The 21158-nt window shown below is 40.9% G+C and overlaps 1 protein-coding gene across 14 annotated transcripts in view; it reads right to left on the bottom strand.

The window, feature by feature from the left end:
• Nucleotides 1-21158, bottom strand: part of syne1b (spectrin repeat containing, nuclear envelope 1b) — a 75292-nt gene that overhangs the window by 35765 nt on the left and 18369 nt on the right. For 13 of the 14 annotated variants that reach the window (XM_040042626.1, XM_040042639.1, XM_040042640.1 and 10 more), the window contains 49 exons: nt 20738-20940; nt 20419-20583; nt 20137-20289; nt 19910-20053; nt 19322-19489; nt 19042-19200; nt 18793-18957; nt 18498-18632; nt 18145-18303; nt 17751-17959; nt 17149-17257; nt 16815-16979; nt 16126-16293; nt 15831-16007; nt 13900-14040; nt 13591-13751; nt 13248-13398; nt 12124-12351; nt 11927-12025; nt 11625-11812; nt 11323-11446; nt 11063-11229; nt 10815-10968; nt 9276-9901; nt 8994-9173; nt 8697-8847; nt 8414-8572; nt 7969-8151; nt 7753-7854; nt 7444-7647; nt 7104-7311; nt 6827-6939; nt 6243-6448; nt 6011-6160; nt 5605-5896; nt 5315-5487; nt 4922-5231; nt 4599-4763; nt 3576-3932; nt 3357-3493; nt 2972-3149; nt 2704-2886; nt 2447-2590; nt 1797-1952; nt 1304-1468; nt 1034-1206; nt 687-840; nt 413-556; nt 42-206 (listed from right to left, as the gene is read on the bottom strand). In XM_040042626.1, coding sequence (XP_039898560.1) covers nt 42-206; nt 413-556; nt 687-840; nt 1034-1206; nt 1304-1468; nt 1797-1952; nt 2447-2590; nt 2704-2886; nt 2972-3149; nt 3357-3493; nt 3576-3932; nt 4599-4763; nt 4922-5231; nt 5315-5487; nt 5605-5896; nt 6011-6160; nt 6243-6448; nt 6827-6939; nt 7104-7311; nt 7444-7647; nt 7753-7854; nt 7969-8151; nt 8414-8572; nt 8697-8847; nt 8994-9173; nt 9276-9901; nt 10815-10968; nt 11063-11229; nt 11323-11446; nt 11625-11812; nt 11927-12025; nt 12124-12351; nt 13248-13398; nt 13591-13751; nt 13900-14040; nt 15831-16007; nt 16126-16293; nt 16815-16979; nt 17149-17257; nt 17751-17959; nt 18145-18303; nt 18498-18632; nt 18793-18957; nt 19042-19200; nt 19322-19489; nt 19910-20053; nt 20137-20289; nt 20419-20583; nt 20738-20940 — 8870 coding nt within the window. The remainder of the gene's footprint in view (nt 1-41; nt 207-412; nt 557-686; nt 841-1033; nt 1207-1303; nt 1469-1796; nt 1953-2446; nt 2591-2703; nt 2887-2971; nt 3150-3356; nt 3494-3575; nt 3933-4598; nt 4764-4921; nt 5232-5314; nt 5488-5604; nt 5897-6010; nt 6161-6242; nt 6449-6826; nt 6940-7103; nt 7312-7443; nt 7648-7752; nt 7855-7968; nt 8152-8413; nt 8573-8696; nt 8848-8993; nt 9174-9275; nt 9902-10814; nt 10969-11062; nt 11230-11322; nt 11447-11624; nt 11813-11926; nt 12026-12123; nt 12352-13247; nt 13399-13590; nt 13752-13899; nt 14041-15830; nt 16008-16125; nt 16294-16814; nt 16980-17148; nt 17258-17750; nt 17960-18144; nt 18304-18497; nt 18633-18792; nt 18958-19041; nt 19201-19321; nt 19490-19909; nt 20054-20136; nt 20290-20418; nt 20584-20737; nt 20941-21158) is intronic. The other variant, XM_040042636.1, reaches the window with a different exon arrangement.

A 21158-nucleotide genomic window follows, 5' to 3' on the forward strand; every position in this document is an offset into this window, starting at 1 on the left:
TCCTTATTGAGTGATAATTTCCACAGTAATAATTGCTGGACCTGTAGCTTTTGGAGAGTCTCTTCCAGCATATCAACATCACCCTCCAGCTGGGTGTAGCAGCCAAGCTTCTCTTGTTCCTGTTCTAGCCACTCTTCAAATGCATGAAGGCCCCGTTGATACTCTTGGTGGGCTTTCACCAGCTCCTCAGCTTTGCCAACAGCCCTCTGAAGAAGTGGAGAGCGATAAAAATTCAGCGTGAGCTATTATTTTTCTTAAATTAACCCACAGATGAGTCTCACTTGTAGTTTTTTATTAAAAAAAGCATTCTTTTGCAGACATCTTTAGGTTGATTTTTTTGTATCAAGCTGTAACACTGAAACTGAAATTCTGCATACGATTCTAGCACTGGTCAAATGTGTTGAGTTATTACCATTGCATTGTCTTTGACAGTGTTATAGCGCTCCTGCAGATCTTGGAGTTCCAGCTGAGTGACATAGTTCTCAGTGATGCTGGCACTCTTTGCTGTTATGGTGTCCAGTAGGGTGTTATGGGTGAGCACTTCCTCATACAGTAACTGAAACCCCAAAATTAACAATCCACTGAAAAAATATGCTTGTAAGACTATTAGAGCATAAGGTTAACACAATAAATTGTATATTTAGCACACAGTATGTAGTAGTTGTAATAGTAGAAGATTTCAGTGCCTTAGCTTTGCTCAGATTTGCAGTTTTATCTCTCATCTCTGGGCACTGTTTATCAGCAGGATCAAGACTCTCCTCAACACGCTCAATCCAAGCAACAAACTGGCGTACATCTTCCTGGTAACTGGTCCACTGAGACAGGGAGCCCTCCAATTGACTATCAAATTTAAAGATTAATATACCGTGAGACAGTGTTTGATGCAACAGCGGTAATACGACATGAAAAAACTGAAAATACAGATGCAGCCTCAAAGTAAATCATTTACACTCTCCATGGAAATACATTTACTAAAGAATGCACTATAAAGCAACCAAACAGTACTTGCTGTTACTTTTGGTAATGCACAAACCTTTTGCATTGAATAGAAGCAGAGAGCAGAGCATCCCAAGAATCTTTTAGCTCCTGTATTTGTTTTTGAACCGCAGGCACTCCCTCAGCTGAGGTGTTCCTCTGAACTGATTCTCCTCTTGTGATCAGCATCTTCAGCTGAATTTCCTTCTCCTGACGTGCAGTTAGCAAAGCCTGGTGCAAAATCCACCCATGTGCATTTATTAAAATCCTATACTGGTATTAAACATGGTATGTTTTACTTTTGAAAAACAATAGTGACTTGGTATACCTCCAGCTTGATCATCCTGCTGTCAAGAACATTTTTGTCAGCTGTGGGAGCACAGTAAGTCTGCAACATATGGCTGGTGTCAACCACCCAGTTCTGCAGCTCTTTTAAACCTTGGGAGAAAAGCTGGTGCTCAGTGACTATCCGATCAATTCGTGATGCCTTCTCCTGCAGAACCATAAGGTAGACACAACCAGCAAGTTACCAGACAGATGGAATCCACAGCCCCTTCACACTTTCAAACTTCAAAGTGCACATGCAGATTTAGATATCTTGCAAAGATACATTTAAATTAGTTTGTATAACCTCATTTAAAAGAGCTGCAATAACAAAACAAAGGAATCAGTGTTTAGTTAGGTAAGTTAGTACCATCACAGTTATGATCTGTAAAACATTATTAAGTCAGAGCTCTGTCCAGTCTAGTTCCTCTGTCTTCTCTCCACGCCTACCCCAGAAATACCCCAGTGCTCAAGCAGTTTGGTAAGCATTACTTTACCTTTGTCAGGTTGGTTAAAGCTAGGTACTGAGCAGAGAGCTGTGACACACGGTGCACAAAACCCTTGCCGGCAGCATGTTCGTCCCACAACAGCTTGGCCTTCTCTTTCAGCCTGCTCAGCTGAACCTCTTGAGAGGCTAACTCCTCAAGCACAGACTGGAAAAGCACAAGCAGGTTATCAAAGACACATGCAAGCTGGCGCACAGATATATAAGACAGTTAAATTCAGACAAACAACAAGGAGTTAGAGATGGAAACATGACAAAAAGGAAAGCGAAAGAGATATCGTGCCAGCGCTAGTCTCAATAAAGCTCTTGGTCATGACATGCAGTCGAGCCCTCAGAAAATAGTCAGTGGACAAGTTTAAATAATGAAAAATGTTATAAAAGGTCTTTTCATAGGTTAAATATATTAACTCATATTAAGGACACTGTTAAAAAGACATATGAGTAGCAAAGGAGCAGAAAGTATTTGCAGTTAGCATAAGCTCTTGGCAGTGCATCTAAAGTGAAGAGCAGCAATGCTTTAACTCTGTAACTTAAGCTGGAATGGAGAGCTTCTGTCAATGGAAGTTAGGTTCACACTTAAACTGAGTGGCATAATTGACCTTTATGGGTGTTCCAAGTCTGGTTGATTTTGAACATTAGTACCTGTAGCTTGTGAAGCTCCAACTTCTTGGCTGTGAGATCATGAAGTCTTGTGCTGCTCTCCTGTACAGCCAGCTCTGTGGCGTTTAGGAAGTCCTGAACAGGTTCTGCACTCGCCTCAAAGTCCTTCATCTGTGACACAAGATTCTGAAACACACAGGTAGACTGATGCATCACTTGGCATAAATCTGATTTCTACACTGATGGTTTTAGGGAATAAGATGCCCCCAGTTACTGACAAGGGGTGTTTGAATGCTCACTTGCAGACATGTCTCTCTGTTGTGCAGACTGGACATCATGTTTTTCCAGTCCTCTCTGGCAGTGTTCATTTTAGCCCGAACTGCATCAACTTTATCTTTAGCTGTGACACTAGAGACAAGCTCACCGTTCACAACCACAGCATTCAGCTTTGACTGACCTTGCTCCCTATCACTTAGAAACTCCTGTTAAGGAAAAAAGGAGATGAGAAGATCAATTATTAGGCTGAAATATTTGATATAGATGCTAGGTCTTTAGTTAGTTCTATACCTGAATTTTCTGAAAGCTAGACGAGGCCTCACTGAGATTTTGAGGTGCATCAAAGCACTTCGCCGTGTTGATCTTAGCATTAACCAACCACTGTTGGAACTCTCTGAAGGTGGAGCGGAAACCTTGTTCCAGCAGCTTCTCTTTGCCCTGGCACTCCCTGGAGGCTTGGAGACTCAGACTAGAAACAAATCATGACGAATTTAAGAATTTCTTTCTGTTAATGTCATTATTTCCAGTAAAATCTGAAATTGTTGATTGTATTTTCTTATTTTCTGTTATAACTTTCTTGATCAATCATTTTTAAATACATGAAAAAATGTATCACACAGTATAGTGTATAAAATAATGGTCTACATTGGAATAAAACATCATTACTTTTACTTACCTATTGTATTCCTTGATGAGAGCAGACACTCTCTCCGACTGTGTTCCCATTTCTCTGGAGAATCGGCACAGATCGTTTAGTTTAGTCTTCAGACTATCAGACATGGGCTCAGCTTTGACAAGTTCCTCCAAAGTGTCCTAAATGGAAAACAAATATGAAGTTATGGACCGTCAATTAATATTAACTTATCATTGGAACCAAACAAAAGCCAAGACTTGCCTTTGCTATCTGCCAGCCCTTAACAGCTTCTTCTCCGTCATTTTTTCTCTCTGCTTGGGTCAGCCTTAGTCGCCAGTCCTGCAGCTGTCGGTTGAAGTCCTGCAGGTCCTGCTCCAGCTGTGCTGACAGGCTGTTGAACTCTTGTTCAGAGCTTGCTATCTGTGAGAGTGTGGTCTCTAGACTTGCGCGTGTCTGTAGTGCTGCCCGCTCCCACTGTTCCCATGATGACAACAGGGCTGCTTCCTCTCGCTCTATAGTCTCATATCCCCCCGATCCGGTGTAGTCTCTTGCCACTGCTCCGCATCTTTGAACCCGGTTCAGCCTCTCTCTGCCTCGCTGCTTAGAGTCAAGCAACTCCTGGAAAGATCCAAAGGAATGGCAAACAAATTAAATGCAAATTTCTACTAATTAAATCTGTAAACAGCAGCAAACTGTGCCCCCGCTGGATATAACGAGAAGATATCTGTCAACTGAGAAACCTGTAAACTCAGTAGTTAATGTAGCCCGCTTTTAATATTTGTTTTCAGGATAAATCCATGCGCTCAGCGAACCAGTTGTTTGCTCAGTCACACTCATGGTCTGACAAATGAAACAGTGTATTAATTCCTTCCATCTGATTCTAATTTTAAATATTTTTTTCTGCCTGTAGGACCTTTTTATCAGTTTGACAATCCCACTCCATATTTTAGACACTTTTATAAATAAATATAAAATAACAATTTCTTAGGTTTTAAATGGCACAGCTGACTGGGTAACTTAATTATACTGAGCTCTTGACTGTGGCCAAAATCATAAAATTATTGCTACCTCTGGCACAAAAAACTGGGATTCATGTCCAGCCCTTATTTGATGCTAAGAAGCATGGAGGAAGAACATCTTGATTCCTTATGGTTGTCTCCCTAGTGCTTACTTGGGGAAGTTTTCAGGCTGGAATATGAGACGTGCATCACAGTGGAAAAACTAAATAACCTCAAATACTTTTTGCCTTGAATATAAGCAATTATGGTTATTAAGCTTCCTCACCTGCACTTTGGAGAGCTTTCTTTTAATGCAAACTGAGTCTCCTGACAGGTCAGACCAGCGCTGGAGTTCCTCTTTTGCTGAAATTAGCCAGTCGTTGAAGTCTCTCACAGCATCGAGATATTGCTCATGCTCAGACACGATGTTTTGCATGGACTGTACTTTACCCTTTGGGGGAAAAAAGACAATGAAAACACTGTCAGTTATGAATGAGTCAGCTTCCTGGATCCAGCCTCTGTTTAGCTGTCCCGTTTTCCTGTACTGATGATCAATGATTCAGTAATTATTTGTAAGCACCATTTAACCTATGCCTGAAGTTAAATCACCTTGACAACAGCCGAGATATCAGCAAAGTGTGCATTGAGCTCTGCCCTTGACTCTGGTCCAAAAATCTGATCACCAGTTTTTTCATGCAACTCCACCGCCTTGTCTGTTAGGCGTGACAGGACTGCTGCATGAGTGTCCACGTCAGCCTGGATGGCTCTGAGGCGCTCAAGTAAAGCCGACTTCTCTTTGAGGCCTGGCTGCTGAGGCAGAGTCATCCCCACCTCTTGCTCCACTGACTCCATCCACTGCTGCAGCTGGCTTTTATTTTCCTGATAGCTGGTCCACTGAGCCACTGTCCACTCCAGACGACTATAGAAAAATGACAAAATTTCATCACGTAATGTAGATAATGTAACTTTTATCAGATGCCGTGTAGAGGACATGTTTCCTACCTGTGACAACTCATAGATGTCATTAACATATTAGCCCAGGCATCCTTCAGGCTCTGGAGCTGCAGACAAATAGCTTCTTGCCCTTCCATTCTGTTGTGCTTTAGAACCTGTTCACCTTTTCCTACTGTCATGTTGAGCTTCACCTCACCTTCACCCTTCATTAGCAGGATATCCTGAACATATGAGAAAACAGTAAGGAAGATCTATGAGATCGCTTATGCACTTCAAAATGTGTCCAGACAACACTGTGAACCAAATAACTGCATTTCTGGTACACATTATTTACTGACCTGTACAAGGCCTAGTCTTTTTTCCAGAGTCTCTTTATTTCCTACTGTGCTGTTGAGTGAAGCCAGGCGCTCCTGGACACCATTGAGCCAGGTCCAGGTAGCCTGCAGTGTCTCTTCAAAGGCCTGTTGCTCTTGCAAAGTGAGCTGGCAACTGCGCAGCCTCTCTCTCACACGCCTCAGCAAGGCCTGGTGTTGTGATTGAAGCTGAGCAGAAACTCTTGTCTCACTTCCATCACCTCGCCCACCTTCATTAAGTGCCTGCCCCTCTTGACAGAGACGCTCAAATGAATCCCTGCATGTAGGAAGGTAGGATGTTTAATTGCTTTGAATCTTTTGGGCACATTCAGAAACAATGATAATGCACTAAGCAGTCTTTCCTTGGCAAATAAACGTGTATAGTTAGCACCTTTCTTTGAGCACTTCCTGCTGGTATTCCTCCACTTGTTCCAGGACAGCCTTTTCAGGACCACGTTGCTGGGCTTCAAGCAGATCGGTGGTCATTTTCTTTTCCATGTGTTCCAACCACCATCTGAGCTTCTTAAGGCGACCCTCAAATCTACAAGGAAATCAAAATGCCTCGCTTATAAATGGTGGGCTTACAAAGGGCTTTACAGATGCAGTTCAGCAGAGGTGCTCACCCTTTCATAAGAGATGCACTGTCTTCCAGGATCTGTTGGTTCTGTCTGCACTGCTCCACAAAGCTGTCCCAGTCCTGCTGGATGGATGAAAGATGCTGCTGGACCTGCCCAGCGCTGGCTTTGGGAAGATGAAGTAGGAGCTTCTCTCCTTCCTCACAGACCTGAGTCAGACGTACCTCACCCTCCTCCACACGATCCATGGCGCCCTGATAGATAATCCACATCACTTTTAGTTTCGAACTCCTTCACATGTGAATCATACCATCACACAAGCAGCATCCAGAGCCAGAGGAAAGACATTATGCTTTTAACCACAGATACTGCACATACAACCCCTTCCTGTGGATGCTACATCATTTAAATGATCAAGTAAAACATCATTGTAACATCCTCTAAAAACACTTCTTTGGCTGTTAGTCAATGCCAAAACTTATGAATACAAGTGGCAATTTTGTATTTGATCACATCTTGAATCAGTGACACCTACTTGTGATTTTTACCTATTCAAAACCTTTAAAGTCTTCACTATTACTATATATTCAAAGATTAAAGATTATTTACTGTAGTGGTAGTAGTCACTGTACCTTCAGTTTCTGCAGTTTGCGTTCCACAATTTGAGTGTCTCCTGATCGGTCAGAGCATTCTTTCACTATCTCCCTCTGCTCTGAAAGCCAGCGATGAAACTCCTGAACTAGGTCTGAGGAATTGGGGGTAAAGAGAATTAACATCAGGTGTAGACTTAGACAGAATCAAATCTAAACAATTAATAATTTTCTTCCTCAGGATTAAAGTTTACACCGAGCATAGATTCCCATTAAAACGCAGTATAGCTGTACATTTTTATCCAGCCAGCCTTCTTACCATTGAACTGCTGCTGAAGACCGTTCTGCAGTGAGGCAAGTGTCCTTGCAGAAAGCTGGTTTGCAGACTCATAAGTCTTGATAAGATCAGTGAGAGCTGAACCCAAACCAGCCAGCTCCTCAGATGGATATTTTCTGCACAACGTGTTGAGGCTTTCTCTGGTGGAGTCAATACTCCCTTGCTGATTTTGCAGCTCCTTCTGGAGATCCTAAAAAACATGTTAAAAATGTAGTTTTTGATTATCACTGTAACTTCTCAAATTTATAGAAACACATTGCATTCACCATCAATATTTTTTGTAAGGGCTATAATTTTAAATTGCTTATTATTTAGACTGTACCTTCACTCTGCATATGTCCTCAGGATCTGATCCAGTTGGAGAAGAAACTAGAGAATCTTCCATACTTTTTAGCCATGCAGACATCTGTGAGATGTAGTCTTCAAGCTGTTTCCGTTGGGAACTGAAGTCCATTAGATTTCCCTTAGCCTGCTCATGTAGCTTCTGGACAGTGCAGATCTTTTTGCGCAGGTCATTCTCCAACACCTAATGCAATCACAGTATTTACTGAAGAAAGACCAGTTCATCTGCAGCGCTTGAGCTAATATTTGTTTGTTCAGTCCCACCATAAACCAGAGTTGTATTTAGTACCTGTAGTTTAGCTGGAGTCTCTTGGTTTTGACTGCACTTCTTCAACTCTGCCACTTTACTTTGCAGGGCTTCAAGTCTCTGCTCCTTCTCGCCAAGTTCCACCTGTGGCGTTGTCGAATGAGAAAAGCATGTCACGCACAAGCTCACCTACAACAACCAAACCCAGGTAAAACAAATCCTTGCCAGTTTTCCAAGACATCATATATCTTACTGTACCTTCAACTCTGTAAGCCTTGCTGATATCTTCTGGCTGTTGTTTAGGTTGTTCAGGCTTTCATTTAGCTCAATCACACTTGTGCCAGTCCAGCTCTCAATATCATCATTGATTTTACGCACATCATCCCACAGGCCCAAACACTGGTTTAGTCGATCAATGTTGTCATCTACCCTCTCAGACACCTGGGAAATGGAATACACTTTACCATTGTTGATTAAACTGGGTGGACAGTAAACCTTAATCCACAGTAGATTAAATTTATGCTCTGTTGTACATCTTACACAGAGTATAGCTTGCAAAGCTCTCTGTTAACACATAGACACAACACAGAAGTCCAGTCTTTTTCTCCGATTTAAAAAAAGAAAACCCAAGTAGAGAACTTTATTGTTAACAACAAGGCATAACATTGATGCTTCAGAAATGAACTCTTAAAGTCAGGCTTACATCCAACCACTGGTCAACAAGTGTCTCCATATCCTTTTTCATCATTTGAGAGTCACACTCGGGGACCTTCTTTAGTTCAGTCACCAGCTGTTTTCCTTTGCTGGAAAACTGATCTAGTTCATGCTGCTTGGCAGCCAGATCCACCTTCACTGCTTCATGCTACAAATGAAGTAAAGACAGCAAAGTACTTAAGTAACACAATGTAGTCTTGAACCTCAATATAAGAAAAAGAATAGAAGCATAATTCCTAAAAGCGATTTATATATATATATTTTGTTCCAACCTTGGTTAGTGACCTCCTAGTTTCCTCGTGGTCCTTCAGAACAGAGCTTATCTCAAGCAAAGGTTCAGCACTCTCAATAGTGCTGCTGAGGGAGGCTTTCAGGATTTGGTATTCTCTCATAAGCTCAGTAAGGACACTGCACTGCTCCTGTCTGTCAAACGGAAATGAGTTCGTTTCATTTTAACTGTAAATTAACTGGAAAATACAGTAAATTGAAGAAAAATGTGTTTAAAGACCCTCAAACACACTTAAAAACATGTTAGAATGAAGGAATCCCCATTGCTTTTACTTCTGTACCTCTCTGCAATGAGCCTCTTGGTGTCTTCCCATGTAGTCTCTAGCAAGCTGATTTCCCTCAGTACCTCTCCAGCCAACTCTGCATCCCTCTGAGCCAGCTGGTTGCCTTTGTCCCTCAGCCACTGCTCCTCATGCTGGTGTGACTGGAGCTCATCCTCTAGCTGATTAAAGAACCGAAGTCTGACACACAGGGGGATAATATGTATAGTTATTGACTATGTTCAGTTGTCAATTTCACCACTTCACATTTGAATTACATCAGATATTGCTGGAATACTTTACCGTTGCTGTAAGCCATGCAGGCTGGGCTCTTTAAGGCTCTGACGGTCTGCTTTTTCTTCAATATCTTCCACGGCTTTCAGAAGCTGCTCTTTCCGCTGTCTAAATGAAGTCCACAGAGCCCCCAGGGCTTCTGCTTCACTCTGCTTAGTACCAAGCAAGTTCCTCACTGCATCCAGCTCAACACTAAGTGAATCCGCCAGCATGCGACATGACTTAGGAGAACCCTCATCAGCACCAATGTGAAGATGACTTTTGCATAGACTGCTGTCCAGACTGATGGCTAGAGTCTCGAGCTGACTAATGTCTGGGACAATAGTTGTCAGCTCTTGCTGCAGCTCCTCCACTCTTCCACGGTCCCAGCTCCCAGCACTTTCAACAGTCTGTCTCAGACCCCGCAAAACTCCGGTCACCACACTGTGGGTCTGCAAAAAAGCCTCGAGCCTCTCCAGGCACTCCAACTGGAGCTCGGCTATATTGTGGGCCTCCATGTAGGGCTGCAGACAGCTGTCTGCTCTGCTACGTAGGAGCTGTGCATCACCAGGCTCACAGAACTGACAGAGCTTCTCGGTTTGCTGCTCCAAACTCTCTCTCACACTGGACTGCTTCTGCAGGGCCGCCTGCATCTCCTGTAAGATGCAAGTTTTAGAGAATCAGCTGTTGCTCTGAAAGCTCAATTCCTCTGCCTATTTCCTTTTATCTTGGAGAAAAGCATGTTGGTTTTGTCAGTCATAGCCTTTAAAAAAAGGCTATTGAATGTTACATTCAGTTCAATTAATATTTAATTTAAATAGCACCAAATCACAACAACAGTTGCCTCAATGTGCTTTATATTGTATGGTAAAGACCCTACAATAATACAGAGAAAACAGAGAAAACTGTTTGGCGACAGTGGGAAGGCAAAACTCCCTTTTTAACAGGAAGAAACCGCCAGAAGAACCAGGCTCAAGGAGGGGTGGCCATCTGTTTCGGGGTTGGGGGTTTACATCTAAATTTAGCAAAATTTGGGTATTTTAGAGACTTGAATTCAACTTTTTCCATAATATGTCTGAAGTACATCTAAATAGTAAATTAAGGTAAAAAAAAAAAAAAAATCAGGTTAAATTTGGTTCAAAAGAAAAATCTTAATAGTGTTCAAGATTACACCTTGTATTTTTTTTAAAATATTTGACTGATTTGATTTCCTTTTTTTTTTTTATATGTATGTGGTTGTGACTTTAAGATCAAATAGACATACAATGTCACCCTGCGCTACACAGAAAAGGTATGCATCTTATACTTCAATAAAGACAGATAGCAGCATCAATAGATATTCAGTAAATGGAAAAGTTGGCATGGTGGTAAAATGGTAAGCAGTGTTGCCTCACAGCAAGAACAGCTTGAGTCCTTTTCTTTTGATTAACCAGAGTTAAGAGATAAAGTGATGTATTTTTGTGTCTTAAAGGGTGGCTTAACAATGTTTAGGTAAACCTGTCTTTTCAGCATGTCTTTGCCACGGGTGTATTAGGCATGCAAATGTAAGAAAAACATTTCAGTTCTTACCTTTACTTGTGTTGCAGCAGGTTGCAGTTTGCCAATATTGATTTGAGGAGATGAGTGAAGATTTGAGAGCATGTTCTCACTCCATTGGCAGAATTTAAGCAAGGCCTGGTCAAACTGCTCTACCAGTGAAAGGTGGCTCTGAAGGTCTGAGATTCTGGAGTAGAAAAAGGCTCCATGGTAACTCCACAATTTAGTTAGTGCAAGACAAGCTTTAAAATTTAATTTGCAGTCAGACTATTTCATTGTACCTTTGAGGGAGAACTTCATTTTGGACACGCAATCTCCTCTGCAGGGTTTCAAGCTCATCTTTCAGCTGACTAACTCTCTCTCCCTCTGCAGTGGGATACAATGATGTCCCCAAAGATGCCAGTTCAGCATGAGCCCTCTCAAGGGATTGAACCTCAGAGTGCAAGACCTGCAAGGAAAAAGTATTCATCCATGTTGTTACAATAATATATTATTAATTGAATTCTGTTTCATAGTTAAACTGTGTCTGTATAAATTGTACCTGCAAATCCTGTATCTCGCCGCGGAGCTTGGCTTTATCTGCTGACAGGAACGGACTTTCTGGTTTGGACGCAGATTCACTTCTCTCCAAGCAGGAAACAAAGTTTGAATGCTGCTTCTCATACCTGAAGGACATCAGAAACATTGGAATTGTAAGATTTATTTACAGAGTTGGGTGCACTTTGCTTCAAAGGGAGACAAAGCTCTGTTTTGTCTGTTGTCCATATCAAATGTAACTATCAGCATTTCTTAATTTTATCCTAACGCTTTTAAAATGACTATGCTACATACAGTAATCCATACTTTTGCCAGAGGGAGAGCAGGTTTTCCAAAGTGCTCTGTTTGTCCTTTGCTTCCTGTACATGCTGGTCATAGGTGGTGTTTAGCTCTGTCACAGTCCGCTCTGCTTGCTCTTTGTCACTCAGTCGACGGGCGCCAGCCGACAGCGACAGCAAGGTTCCTTTCAGCCGTTCCAGACACTGACAGGCATCCTGGAGAATAATAACACATGGCAGTGACCAACAAAGCCTCAACCTGCACTCTAGTACCATTACTGCTATTTAAAGTTAACTCGCAAAATGAGCAATTGTAGAAAGAATTAATACCATGTGGTTTTGAAGGGCTTTGTAGGTCTCTGATGAGGAGGTGCAGGATTTGATTGGATGCTCCAGGTTTGTATACAGCTCACTAAGAGATGCTTGTACCTGACAGAAAATTAAGACCCGATTAACTCCATTAATTATTATCTCTCTAATCTTTTCTATATACCAAAGTGCAGCAGTATCAGTCAGTGAATATATACCTCCTCTAGGCTCATTTTGAACTTCTGCTGGTGAGAAGAGCTTTCCTCCAGCTGTCCATCAAGCTGCTGAACGCTCTCCTTCAGCTCCTCCCAGTACCTGCCGATTTGGGTCAAACGAGCCTTGATGCGAGCCGCCTCCCCCGAAGACACAAACTGAGCCAGGGCTTGGGAGTCTGTCTCCAGCTGAGAAAGAACCTCCGCTCGAGACTGAAGTCCTGCCGCAACAGCCTGAAAAAGCAAGACAATTAAACTGTAATAAAGTCCAAATAAGATCTTTATGACTCAATCAGTGTTCCTCCATCTAAAAAGAGGTCCTGCCCACAATTAAATCACCAGTAGTTACTGGTTTTTTTCAGTAAGGACTAATTAGGAAGGAAGCTCTTTGTTGGGCTAGTAGCTGTTAAACATAGTCAGACAGAATAAGGCATTCATTTTTATAATCCCAAATTAATAATAAATAGACGATGTGTGCCTTTTATTAAAGGTAATAAGTGACTAATTAATGGCGATACATGCTCGAATGTGAGTCATCAGACCACAATCTATTTCTATTGTCTCATCATTCAGATCTGATGTGTGTATCCTCAAATGTAGTAATCTAATGTGTATTTGATGCACATATATGATAGCCAGCATACAGTTTATAAAGATTTCTGACCCCATCTTGCCATCACAATTTGGCCCCTTGTTAAAGTTGTTAGGATACTTAACCTCTGCCATTACTAAACTGTTCAAGTGTTGCCCAATATATCCCAACGGCCAATATTTTCTCTGGGGTTTTGTGCCTTAAATGCCATCTTCCAGTTTTTCAGGAAATATAAGTTTCACCCTCAAGGCAAATTTGTCAAAACTGTGACAGCTTGAGGAAGTCAGATACAAACCACAGACTTCATGAGTAGCTCTTTTTCTCATCTGTGTTAAAGACAGGGGGTTGCTGTGGGTGTCAACGAGAGAGACAGTCTCGATGGGCAAAGCAATATTGCACTGTTGCTTCCAATGGCCTCTTCAGACACCTTATCGATTTTAACTTTAATGTCTTGGCTTTGTGGTTATTGTTTGCTGGCTAATATTACTTGGTTTTATGGTTTTAAAGGGTTGGAGCGTTATAATACACACTACTGTACCTTGACTGTGTCGATCTGTTCCTCCAGAGGCAAAGTAGAAGACTTCATTGCATCCAGCTGTTTTTCCTTTTCAGATATCCATAAGGAAAAGGCTTCAAATCCAGCTCCAAACTGATCCCACTGGTCTTTCATTTCTTCCAGATTTTTGACACTGGGGGAGTAAAAATGATAAATTATATAAGTTTTAGCTGCAAGCAATGCCTGATATTCATGTTAGGTGTAAGACAGCTAAATTCACTACTGCACATGTCAGTCAGCACATTCTCAAATGCACCAATGTGTGTATGCATATGTGTGTTTCCGAACAAAATAAAAGCTTTAATCAATGAATCTATTTTCTTACTCTTTTTTCAGCCCAGACTCTACTTTATCCACTTGTTCGCTGAGAGAGCGGGCTTGCTGTAAAAGCAGAGTCTTGTTTTTGGGGCCCAGCTGGATTTCTGCTGATCTCTTCAGCAACGTGTTCATATGTAAGGCCTTTGCTTCACATTGCTTCAGCAGCACCTGCTCACAAAATGGCAACATTTAGTATAGTTTTCTACAGTATTTATCTAACCCATACCTTTCAGTTTAAATGTTAAGAGTCAACCAAAAGATATTTTTTGGTTTTGTTTATTTGTTTGGTTTTTTTAACTTAAAAAAGAAGACTTACTCTGGCCTGATCAAGTTCAACTGCCAGACTTTCTGGACTGCTGAAGTTCAGGTCTCTCTCCATTGTTGAGCGTGCTTTGTTAACAAACTCATGAACTGCTTCCTGTTGGCTGTCAAACTCCTGCCAGGCTGCCAGTGTGACCTGGGAATGACAATCGTCAAACTCATTAAGGTCAGATCAGCATTATTTTTAGATCCATTCATTGTGTTTAGTGCTGTTATCAAACCTTCATATTTAAATGTTGTTGCAAGATAATAATCATCCCCCAGTGGCAGAAAAAACACGTAAAGATCACACTAACAGAACACAATGACACGGCACTATACCAAACCTGCTCGGTATGACTATTATGTATGCAAATGACACCATAGCGTCTGCACCTATTAGCAGGGGTGATGAGTCAGCACTGCTAACACTTGACAAAAACCACACCATACAAGGCAACAACTGCACAAACATTAAATTCATCAGTGTTTACATTACTGATTATCAGTATAACCGCTAGCATAAAAAAGGCTGAACTTAAATTTCCATTTCAACACTAACCCCTCATCTCACAAATAGCAGCACCATTAAGAATAACATATCTGACTCACTGCAGCGAGGCATCCTTAGAGCTGTAATGCTTCTCAAAGAACAGTACTCCATTAGAAAATATCAGTCAGACCTTTCAATCCTCTATACATAACATTTTCCTTTACTTACTTCATTCATTTATTTATACGCAGCAACACACATTAGCTTATATAATATATAGTATAATGTAACTGTGTCAGAGTCCTGGAGAGAGTAAACATGCAAAACAATATAAAAACACATAAAGGGGAAGCACTGTGAATAAAAGTAAGCTTAGAAATAAAAAAGGCCTCAAACTTCACAACAACAGATGCTGAACTGAGCAATACTGAGGACTACACAAGAGTAGAGAGTCAGTTAGAGCAGAGAGAAAATGAACAATTTGACTATTATCAGAAAAAACTTCTTACGCAATAAAGTTTACTTTGACTTGGACTCACACTTTAACAAAATAATATGAGAGCAAAGCGGTGGAGCGATAATGCGTGCTTCCACTTGGCAACCTTACGTGATATCATAACATTCATTACCATAGTTACGCAGATGATACACAGATATATGTTTGATCTACTCATCTCATTAGCACTTGACATTAACAAATTGATGACTATAAACGCCTTAAAACTTAATAGAAACAAACTGGAATTTTCTTTTTTAAAATTGGCCCTAAAACCAAACATGATCTGCCTTTTCATGAGTCGGGGACATCACCTGACATAGTACAGCCACAAATTAAAAGTCTTGGGCTTTATTTTAGATTCTGGTTTGAACCATTATTGGTTCCACCATTCTTCCATCTTAGGATTATCGCCAAAGTACGAAGTTTCCTGCCATGACTCTGAAAACACCTTCTCAGTAGACTGCAACTTATCTAGAACTATATGAAATATGAAGGTAATGAACAAAAACAAATCATTCCAGTTTTAGCAGAGCTACATTGGCTTCCAGTTTCTTACAGAGTTAATTTTAAAATACTCTTACTCGCATATAAAATCCATTTTTTTACTTCCTCCTTCTCCTCCCCCAAATATTATGGTTTTATGGGTGTAAAACCCTTACTTATACTTATACTAGGTTATACAAATTGAATCGAATTAAATTGAATTAAATTGAATTGAATAATACAATTGCTAAATTGATCACTACACCAGGATTAAGCTCAGATCCTGGGAATAACTTTTCACACCATATGCTCATTTCACCAGAATTATTCAGAGCACAGTGTCACAAAAAGAACTTTATGACTTTAGTGGGTGAAGAAGCATGCATCAAAAACACTGTTTCATCACTTTAGCCAGTGTATCAGTGTATCAATAGCTTTCGTTGCTTTCAGATCAGTCTTAAACACTGCTCACCTCAAGGCTTTGCTCCTGTGAATCCATATTCTGTTCCATTTTGCTAAGTGTGTTCTCTAAACTCTGCAGGTCCTGCTGCAGAGTCTCCCCCAATCCTTCCTCAGCCTGGAGTTGCTGGCCTCTGGTGAAAAGGTGCTGAACATCCTTCCTCTTTAGTTTCAGGCGTTTTAATAGTTGCTATTGGGAAACATTAAAATTGTTTGGTTATCAGAGTCAAATTCAATAAGAAAATCAAGCAAAAACAAAATCCAAAGCACGGTAATGTGGAATTATTTGTTTAAGGATCTAAGGATACCTGATGAACAAGCAGCATCTGTTGGGCTTCTCTAGCAGTTGAGCAGTCCAGTATTTTAGTAACCTCAGCCTGAGCCTCTTTCTGCCCCTGAAGCAGGTCTTCCAGTGTAGTTTGTACCTCTTCTCTGAATTGTACACAATCCCCAACAGCCAGCACCATCTTCTCAGCCTGATTAAAGACATCAGAGAAAACGCAACGCTGTCACAAACAATACTTACGCTTGGATATTGCTATTGTCTGCTTCTGTTGGCTGGAAAATGTCAGTTTCATGATGTCAACTGTAACAATATTTAATAACTCATATCTTAGACTGTAGCTGATGAGAGATATTTTGATAAAATTCAGTGGTCTCACTTATATGGTCCACAGGCCAGAGCCATCCTGTCAAGAGGATGACTGCACAGCATGAAAATTTATATCTTAAAATTGGAGGGAAATCATTTATAATCCCAATTTTAACTGTGTTTCTGTTAAAAAGTAAAATATGACTGTGATTTAGATCTACATACGAAGTATGTGTGCCTAATTTTTGAATACATTACTGGTTTGTTAAAGACTAGTAGGTCCAACTCACTAAAATGAGTTTCACACTCTTCATACTATATCTGTATTCACAGTTTATTTTTACTGTATGGTATTTTAATTGTTTTTGGCACCTTAAGAAAAAAACATGTGAGAACATCACTTACCTCTAACAGAGAAGCGAGAAGACCCTTAAAATCAGTGGAGAGCTTGCTCAGTGCACTTCCTTGCCTCTGGGCATCGCTGTCAGCACAGATTTCAATCAGTACAGCCATACGGCTTTTCAGCCAGCCAAGATTCCCCTCCTGTAGCTCTGCATCATTCCTCAGCTCCTGCACACAACAACAGAGTGTGATACGACCCGTGTGGACAACAGTCACCTGACCCGGAGTGTTTATACAGTAACATCCTCAGACACGACACTGAGAAGATGTGACACACCACAGAAGAAAGTGGGAAAGGAAGTAAACAGTTTGGACTTTAGGAAGAGGACTAACTCACCGTTATGGTAGCCTTCACCGTGCCATATTTATTGGGGTCATTAGCTCGGTTTCTCAGCATCCTTAGTTGGCTTTCTTTAGATATAAGCCAACAGGAAAGTTCAGCGTATCTGTTTGACACCAAAAACAAATCTCATGAAAACCTTGAACAGCACTTTAAATTCATACAGAAAATGAGTACTTCTCTCTATATATATATATATATAATTAAATATCAGATGCACTATGGAAGCTGGGATAGACTCCAGCCCCCCGTGACCCTGATAAAGATAAGTGGAGGAGAATGGATGGATGGACATAATTTGGAATCTGTGATCTTTGCACTAAAAACTGAAAACACTCGTAACTGCTACAACTACTGTTCTTTTTCTCAAATGAATGAAAAAATGTTAACATGATTACATCGGGTATGCCAGGAATGTGTGGCACTGCACGGCAATGACAAACACACAGTTTTATTGCTGCAGCGCCACAAAACACAAGGTTAAATTCTAAACACAGCTCAGACCTCTTCTTGCAAGTATGTGCGTATGTGACATTTACAGAAAGTGTTTACACTGAAAGAAATGAATCATAATGACTAATTTTATGACATTATTGCACCTTTTGTTGTACTCCTTCCATTTATCTTGGTGCTGCATTAGCTTCTGGTGAGTGTTCTCAATTTCCTCCCGGACCTCAGCAAAGTCCTTTCTTGCCGTCTCCAAGGTCTGGTGAGCCAGGTCACCCTCGGGGAGTTTTTGACAAAGTTCCTCCATCAGCTGCAGCCTTTTCTCACATATAGACTGTGGACCCTTTTCCCTAAAGAAGGCCTGAAGGCCATTTATATAAAGCAGAAAATGCATGTAAATCCAAGGCAAAACAAAATGCTGCTAAGCTGGGTGACAGGAAAGAGCTTCAGCTCTTGACACACTTACTGTGCGAGGCAGTGAATTGATTCACACTGAGTTAATCAATACATGTAACCAGGCCAGCCAGCCATCTACACTGTGCTTACCCTGTGCTCCTTAATGAGCCTTTCGCTCCCCATGCTAGCCAGGTGGCGGTTTTCCCTGGTCAGCTCTGCCTGGCACTCTTGCAGTGACAACATCAGCTTGCTTCTTTCCACCTCCACCTTCAGATGCAAGAGATGAAAGGGAGCATCTGTCTGTATATCCTGAAAAAGGAGAAAGACAACAGCAAAACTGTCAGACTCTGAGCAGCACAGTTTGTTTGCACCAACTTTTTGAAAAGCTGCAGAGAGAGTTTCAGTCATTCCAGTACATTTTAAGAATTTCTTACTATCTTATAAAAGTCATATTGAGATTGAAAACATTTTAAATTAATGGATTAAACATCCTTGACACCAACCTTCCAGTGTTTATGCAGCTTTCTAACTGTTTCCTGCAGTGACTGCTGCTCCTGCTCCGGCAAAATGTCTGTCAGCTCATCACAAGCTTTCAGGAAAGTGTTCAAGACCCGCTGGTCGAGCTGTCCAAAGAACTCCTGAAAAAACCCATAACTGCTCATCATGTTTAACACTTTGCACAGACTATACTTTGTTTCATTGTTGTACATGTTACTGCACTGGGATTCAATACCATGTATACTGTCATAAACTGATATGAACGATCTAAAACATCTGAATCTGGCAAAGTACACTCACAGTGTGTTTCTTCAGCAGCTCTTCTGGGTTGCCTCTTTCTGTCAGAAAGTTCTGTGCCATTTTAAGAACCTTCTCCAGCTCTATCCGTGACTCATCAAATCTCTTCATTAGACTGCTGTTGGCCTCCACATGTTTTCTCCACTCTGTGGACTCTTTAATCAAGTTCTAGGCACAAAACAAGTCATTTTTAGTGCTAAAATAATTCAGTCACTGATTACGGTGGAGAAGACAGCAGGTCTTGATGTTTACCTGTGATGAGGTCTGCAGGTCTGCTACCCGTTTCTGCAGTAGACCCATATCCATATGGTCGAGGGTTTTACTACTGTTCATTATTTTCTGGATGGTCTGGTGGTCTTTCTCTATTACTGTCAGACACTTCTTACAGCTATGTGTGAAGGTTGCCAGTTCCTGCAGTATTAAATGACAGGTAGGGTGTTAGCTTAGGTTAGTTAGTTTAGGCTAAAACATACATAAATCTGCTCGAAATCCGAACTACTAAAATGCCTCAGTGTATTTCACAGTTACTCACCTGGCATTTCTGTTTAAAGTCTACTGGTCCCTCCGAGTCGGTGGTGCTGGTGATATGACTAGCCTTCTCCAGAGCTTGGTAGAAGCCTGTGATATTCTTCTCCATTTCCTCCAGTGGAGGTAAAAGCGATTGAGACTCCCGAAGCAGAGGCAAACATCTCTCCCTTATCTGATTGGAGGAGAGAAATGGTAATAATATTTCATCATAAGAAACTTCATTATCCTTAAGTTCAATACAGGTTATCCATCCATTATGATTTTTTTTAAAAAAAATGTCAGTATGTAAAAACAAAATGTTCTATTAGAGTAAAAAAGCAGTTTAGCTTTTATTTTATTAATAAAAATGGTACATTTGATGTTGTAGGAAGTGGCAGTTCTTGATTTAATTTTAATAAACCATGGGCTAGAAAATCTAAGAGGTTAAATCTCACAGCTTGGATTTCATTTAAAGACCTCCTTTGCTCAGGAATACAAAGTAGTGCAAAAAAGCTAATAAAGTAAGTAAGATGCAGTGGTGTTAAGCAGCAGGATTTCTATTTTAATCACACATTAAAGTAAGGCCATGTAATCTATATAGACTTGTACACACGTTACTCAGCTGCTCTTTGATTGAAGCCATCACAGTCATCATCTGTGAAACTTCCTCTTGTGGAGTGTCTTTGGTTAACAGCTGAGCTGTGCGGCTTGCTGCCTTACAAGCTGCTTCCATAGCTGGCAATTTGTGCTTGATTTCCTAGAGGAAGTTGAAAAAAATTATGATATATCATATAATAGAGAATACATAAGGATTTGTCTAAGTTGAGAAAGCAGATTTACCTCAACATCTTGGACAAAGGCTCTGCAATTTAGAAAAGATACTTGGATAGGAGCTGTCATCTTCTCATTGGTTGCATCCATGAACATCTTCAGTGTATTAATCCCGTCTTGGTAGTCTTGCCTCAATTTATCCACCTCATCCGCTCTTGCATACTGCAAGTGAAATAAAAGATACCACAATATTTTTGTCCAAATCGTTAAAACTTGCAGCTGTTTGGATAATAAGTACAATTCGATATTTTTTGGTGGTGCATGTGTTGTTCCAAAGTGTGTTGCATTTACATGTTTGACTTTAACAAACAGTTCCCTCCATCTCCCGTTCAGCAGCAGAAGTTGCTGCTTTAGATCCCGTGAGACCGTATCGTCACACGTCTCAATGAGAAAGTTCCCGGCATCGTTCATGTCCATGTGCTGCTGGATCCAGTGGGAGAAGTTTCTGAAAAAGTCCTGTAACAAAGAAAAATAAAAAAGGCAACACAACTTTAACTGTACACTCCTTGGCCAAAGAGAAAAATATGCTTTTCTTTCTATTCATGTTTTTAAAAAATCAACATAAATTGTACAGAAAATATTGTTTTTTCTATTATCTGAATGCACTTACACGTTTGGCATTCTCTGACTGGCTGAGCATCTGCTCTGCATCCTCTAGCCAAGCCTGCAGAGCTGCCACTGTGCTGCTGTACTTCTCCCAGTTAGCGATCACCTCCTCCAGCATGCTCCGTACACTGCGCACCTCCAAAGCCAGGTTCTTCCACTGAGCTGTGGTATCACTGAGGAATTTACTCACCCCCTCTGCTTCATCAACTTAAAACAGAGAATAGAAACAGTAGTTCAGTTAAACCAAAATCTGCATGGTTGCCACCTGTATACAAAGCATTTGATTATGTCCGCTGATGATTTGGCCTCATGGTTGATGCTGGTGTGTTAGGTCAGAAAAATCATGCTAAAAAAGCATTCAAACTATTGTTACTGCATGCATTAAGCATGATTTCATAGTTTGGGGATTTTAAAGAGAGAGAAAC

Source organism: Simochromis diagramma, unplaced genomic scaffold (genome assembly GCF_900408965.1).
Source record: "Simochromis diagramma unplaced genomic scaffold, fSimDia1.1 OVJJ01000304.1, whole genome shotgun sequence".
Lineage (NCBI taxonomy): Eukaryota > Metazoa > Chordata > Actinopteri > Cichliformes > Cichlidae > Simochromis > Simochromis diagramma.